Source organism: Mizuhopecten yessoensis, unplaced genomic scaffold (genome assembly GCF_002113885.1).
Source record: "Mizuhopecten yessoensis strain PY_sf001 unplaced genomic scaffold, ASM211388v2 scaffold11059, whole genome shotgun sequence".
Taxonomy (NCBI): domain Eukaryota; kingdom Metazoa; phylum Mollusca; class Bivalvia; order Pectinida; family Pectinidae; genus Mizuhopecten; species Mizuhopecten yessoensis.
The window spans coordinates 1,613,700-1,618,872 of record NW_018408858.1 but is presented as its reverse complement, the minus strand read 5'-3'; the positions used below and the strand labels follow the sequence as shown (position 1 = coordinate 1,618,872).

At 37.8% G+C, this 5,173-nt stretch overlaps 1 protein-coding gene across 1 annotated transcript; it reads right to left on the bottom strand.

Annotated features, from left to right (window-relative positions):
- Window positions 1–850: 850 nt before the first annotated feature.
- On the bottom strand, window positions 851–3,885 carry LOC110465181 (probable G protein-coupled receptor 85). The gene has a single exon (XM_021520837.1). The coding sequence runs from the start codon at window positions 2,416–2,418 to the stop codon at window positions 1,231–1,233; it is 1,188 nt and encodes a 395-aa protein (XP_021376512.1). The 5' UTR covers window positions 2,419–3,885; the 3' UTR covers window positions 851–1,230.
- Between the last annotated feature and the right edge of the window lie 1,288 nt (window positions 3,886–5,173).

Sequence of the window (5,173 nt, the reverse complement as noted above, 5' to 3'; positions counted from 1 at the left end):
ATTAATGGCATCATAAATCACTTATGAAACGGACACCCAGAAGGTTGATATGGTACGGCCGGAATCTCATATAATCCTCTATGACGTTTATGAGCATACATGAAAAATGACCTTTTATACACCACACGTGTTAGTCGAGAGATAAATAACATATTTATCAATTATATCGGACATTACGGCATTAACTACGCCCACTGTTCATACATCCATCCCAATTAGTCTGGTCACATGACACTACACAGAGAACAGTTGTACCAAATATATAATCAATGTATTAACCTTCCTGTTACGATAGATCGTTTAGAAATATCGTCGATGAGAAATTAATTGTTTTAGAGGAAACTTACCTGAAATAAGCAAAAAACTTGAATCGCAATGTCCGGAAGGAATATCTTACTCATAAAACAAGTGATAAGCGTAGCAAAACATTTTAAACAAAAAAAACAAAAATACCAAAAAATAATTTATAATTCAGGGCAATCTCGGTGTTTTAATGAATGCTGTTTATATTATTTTAACTGTGTCTTGGCTTATTTGGGTAATAACAAATCATCTTATATGCTTTTTTTGTGGAGCTCTTTGTAAAACAAAATGTTACCCAGTTCATATCAAGGTAGCATATAACCTTAAACGAAATGTTGGAAGAAATGAAGGTCGTTAGTTGTGTTCTCATTCATCACATACGTCGAAATGTGATTCCAAAGAGGATGTGAGGCAAAAAGAAATTGCACGTTGAATGTAACATGCAGATCAAGAAGATATATACGAATTTGATGAGGTCCTATACAAGTATTTGGCTTGGTTTGTACAAGGTCTCAAAAAATCAATATAACATTGCCTTTGTTTTCGAATAAAATTTTATTGTCGTGCAAGAGTTTGTGAGACGCAGTTTATCTTATTACAAGCTTCCATGTGATACAGAGTCATGACACACGCGTTATCGTTTCGTTGTATAAATTGATCGGTAACTCCCCAAACCGTAAAGTGGATTGTTCTATCCTAATTTTCTGTCATGACATATGAGTATAACTAACTGTTTTGACACAAATTGGTCGGATTCAATAAAGCTCTGACAATAACTAACGGCTAACACAGTTTGGCCTATCGAACCGATCATTGGCAATTATTGTTTTCCGGAACACAGCAAAATGACGTTAGTCAGTGCTATAACTAGCATTGTTTTTTTAATAAGTAGTCTTCACAATGTTTCTTTAGTAATGCTTATAAGTCTTATTCCAGAGGGATCGCTTCATGACCGTAATGGGGATTGTTTGCGGATTTTGTATCACGCTTCCGCCTAAAAGAATTATTAGTGAAAATGTAAACAAAAGGGCTTATACCAACTTGAGAATATGTCAGCCATGCTGAAACAGTGATAAATATTGAAGACAGAGATCTCTCCTTACCAAAGATACTGATATAGGCTTGCATTAGGTACGGTATCCATAGCGAATACATGGTAACTGTTACAATAAAAAACGTTCGACACAGATGCTCGTTTTTTCTCGTGCGTAAATTCACAACACGTCCTGTGGTTTGGCTTAGGTTCTGGGTGATTGTAGGCATTTGAGCTGGTGGTCCCATCGGCATTCCGTTCAGCCAGTTAATCACAACCTGTGCATTCGCTCCCGGTCCAAAAAATGTCCAGTTGTTGCTTCGAGGTGGTTCACGGAAGAGCGGACGCATCTTTCTGTGATCCCGAAGGAATATAAATATCCTTACGTACAAAAATAGTGTTGTTATGATGACTCCAGAGAAGACCAGAACGAATCCTAATGTATCGTTCTTTCTGTAACGCTTGTGTTTGAAAGCACACTGTGATTCTTCCGGAATGTATCGATAAGTACCCATTCCGAACACAGGGGGGAAAGATACAGCAAAGGACACCAACCAACCTAGTATCACAATGGCCAAGTTAAGTAATCCTTGGGATCTTCTTCTATGGAAATGGGAATACACTATGGCTAAATGTCTGTCGACGACGATAGCCATTAACGAAACTGCTGAACTAAATACGAAAAACGTGTTTGCAAAAGCTAAAAGGGTACAGGCAGAATCACCGTGACGCCACACTGATCCTTGTGCGACCGATGCCAAAACAAACGGCAAACAAAACACAGCCCTGGACAGATCCGAGATTGACTGACTGATTAGATAATAAAACGGAGGCTTGTGAAATCGTTTGTTGCTCACGATAGAGTAGATGACCATGACGTTACCAAATATTCCCATCACAATAATGATGGAAAGGGCGACAACCTTTATAATTGTTTCATTTCTCATGCCACCTTCCTCATTAAGTGTGACGGAGGACCCGGATGATGACCGATGGACCAGGGCTTTGTACGATCTGACAGATTCCTCACGAGTCAGTCCGGTAATCGTCGAGTTCACAGCGTATATTACGGAGGAATTCATCACCGAGGAATGTAGGTGTTATCCCCTAAACTGACTTGGCAAGGGTGTTAAGATTCTTTAAAATACAGTTCCCAAAATCATTAGTTAATCCACATTAAAAACGTGATGGATAACATGCACAAAATGTGTTCTTGTTTTCACGTAGATAAAACATTCACAGTTTCAACACCATGACATTTACAACACCCAAAAGTTTTATAAGGATCTCTTATTAGGTTACGATTTTCTCCTTTGCCATTTCAAAGTTTCTTTTCTCTAGATAGGAAAATTAAAGTCCTATAAGTTGACAAAACACTAGAACTTCCCATTAATTCCACACCATTCCAGGCGTCATATGATTAGCTTTGCTGAAGAATTGCTATTGACAGAAACCATTTACGACAACTTAGCACATCTTCTAATAATGTCAATAAAAAGACACACTTGTCATTCCATATTTTTAGAATGTTCGACAACAGATTGATCTAAAAGCAGCAACAGCTTTGCATGACATTTGTGTATTTCGTTTACAAGCAGTTCAGAACAAGACACTATGCATTCCTCCCACGACTGGCAGCGCTCCACCGCTTCGCAATATTACGTGATTGGAAATGGCCATTTGTATTTTGCACATGATCACACTTTCCATAAGAGCGTCATTTCACCAAGCGACGACGTTAATTTTGTTCTCTAAATGGATCGACCTTGTTAATGAAATTTTGAAATTGATATTTAGAAGAAAAAAATATATCTTCAGATGAAATTAATTCTTTTGATAATCAAATTCATAAGCTACTCACATGTTTGCCAGAAACGCTTTTCAGAGCGTCACTTAAAGCTCCCACGGAAATAGGGTATCCATATGTTTGGATCCGTTTTTCACTGAACTTATTTTCAACTCCTTACTGAACGGTTACAAATTCCACAACTTTCATCCAAGAACTAATTGTCAGATAAATTAAATCCACTTTCCGTTAATTAGATAGTGTTTTGATAGTACACAGATTATATATATTGAAAATTTGTTCAATTTTCAATTCCGTTTTCACGTTTTCCTATTGTTGAACGTATGTCATCCTCAAAGGTCTCAACGACAACAATACTACATGATTTCCATTGTTGGTACACACAGTTATAACAGGCGAACCCGGTACGTTTCCACCCACGACTGTTATGTACTTCAATCCTCACATAGCGACAGATGTAGGATCCCTGCCAGTCATAACGACAGCCACCATTTGTATGGGGTTATAGACACTTCTCCGTGACACTCAGAGTCCAATACGCGTGACAATAGCCAGAGACGTGTTAGCTTTCCCATAGCTTCCAGACGGAATAAAAAGGGAGAGAAAAAGTGATGAGTTTTTCGTGTTTTCTATTCCTGTTTTCTATATTCATTCATGAGCGCTGATGAAGGGCACGCACACGGGGGAAGCTCTGATAACGTGTCTCCTCTGATGCTGAGCAGGCTTGTAAATAGCGGACCAATCCACATCAATACAGCCCACCTCTGTATCAGAAGCCGTAAAAAGCGTATTGCAGGGGCTATAATAACTTGTTTTCAATGATAGGAAAGCAATAAGTTACAATGCTTCTAACGCCACAAAGCTTCGTTCCACATACGGGACATGTTATGTATACTTTCATGTTTACAAGCTATGCCGGTGTACTTTTTACGGTCTACATCCTGTTGGAAAATGTCGATTGCTGAAGATAACTGTTTGTTTTTATACAAAAGCTGATGTGCTAAACGCTGTCACAGCATCTTTGCCATCTTCAGACGGAATGTTTGGGAATGTATTCACTGGAAAGTGCAAGTTCTATTATTTGCTTTTACAAGTTTAAAGTGTTATCGAAAACATCATGGCGGAGTACAACAATCCCACGAAGAACTCTACCAATCATAGGGCGCACACTCTTTATGCGTATGATACGTCAGTCACACCTTCTCCCGAATGAAAACAGCCAATATTTTGCATTGTTGTCACTCAAAGTCAAATATTATTTTCGACAAATGTCCACGTAAATTACGAAATCTAAGACACAATGACGCTATTGATTTATATATTTGATATACTCATGTATTCATACTTTGTCTCTCGAGTGTAATTTTGATAATTTTGTCTCATTAAATAACACTGTGTAATTTGCCAATTGTCATAGGGTATCCTCAAGTGTATTCAAAATCAACATCTTGTCTTTATTCCCTCTGTATTACTCTATACACGCGTTGTAAAATACTGTATGAACCAGTTCGCATTTATTTCTGTGACGCTCGATCTTCCAGAACACAAGGGCAGGAGTGATATGGGATGTTCATCTGTTCCTTTCGATCTATATTAGACCTGCACACTTGTGATTTGCTCTGTCATTCCAGGCCGACGATAATCAAATATAACAGGCTCTAGCCATTCAGCGCTCGATTCCATTTCGATTTCCTAAATTGAATCTTGAAATGAGAAATGCAGCTTCACCAAATTACTCTTCCCTGTAAACTCATTAGTATTCATATCGAGAAGTTTGTCACAATCCGAGGCAGCCGATAAAATGTCAATTCTAGTTTTAACACATTTTGGCAATGAACGAAAATCCAAGAATTGTTGCTTAATCCGTTTGTGATGTGCGTTCAATTAAATCAACATTTATACACGGAATCTCAGTCATTCCTGTTTATATCTCAGTATTAATTACTGTCGAGAATTGCCGAAAACCATGGTTTCTTTACTAGTACGATAATTGTCTTTTTTCCTTGTAATTTTTTCATTGCAAATGAAGT

Bases quoted from the DNA above. Each gene is read 5' to 3' on its own strand.
- LOC110465181 (XM_021520837.1), bottom strand. From the start codon at position 2,418: ATGAATTCCTCCGTAATATACGCTGTGAACTCGACGATTACCGGACTG.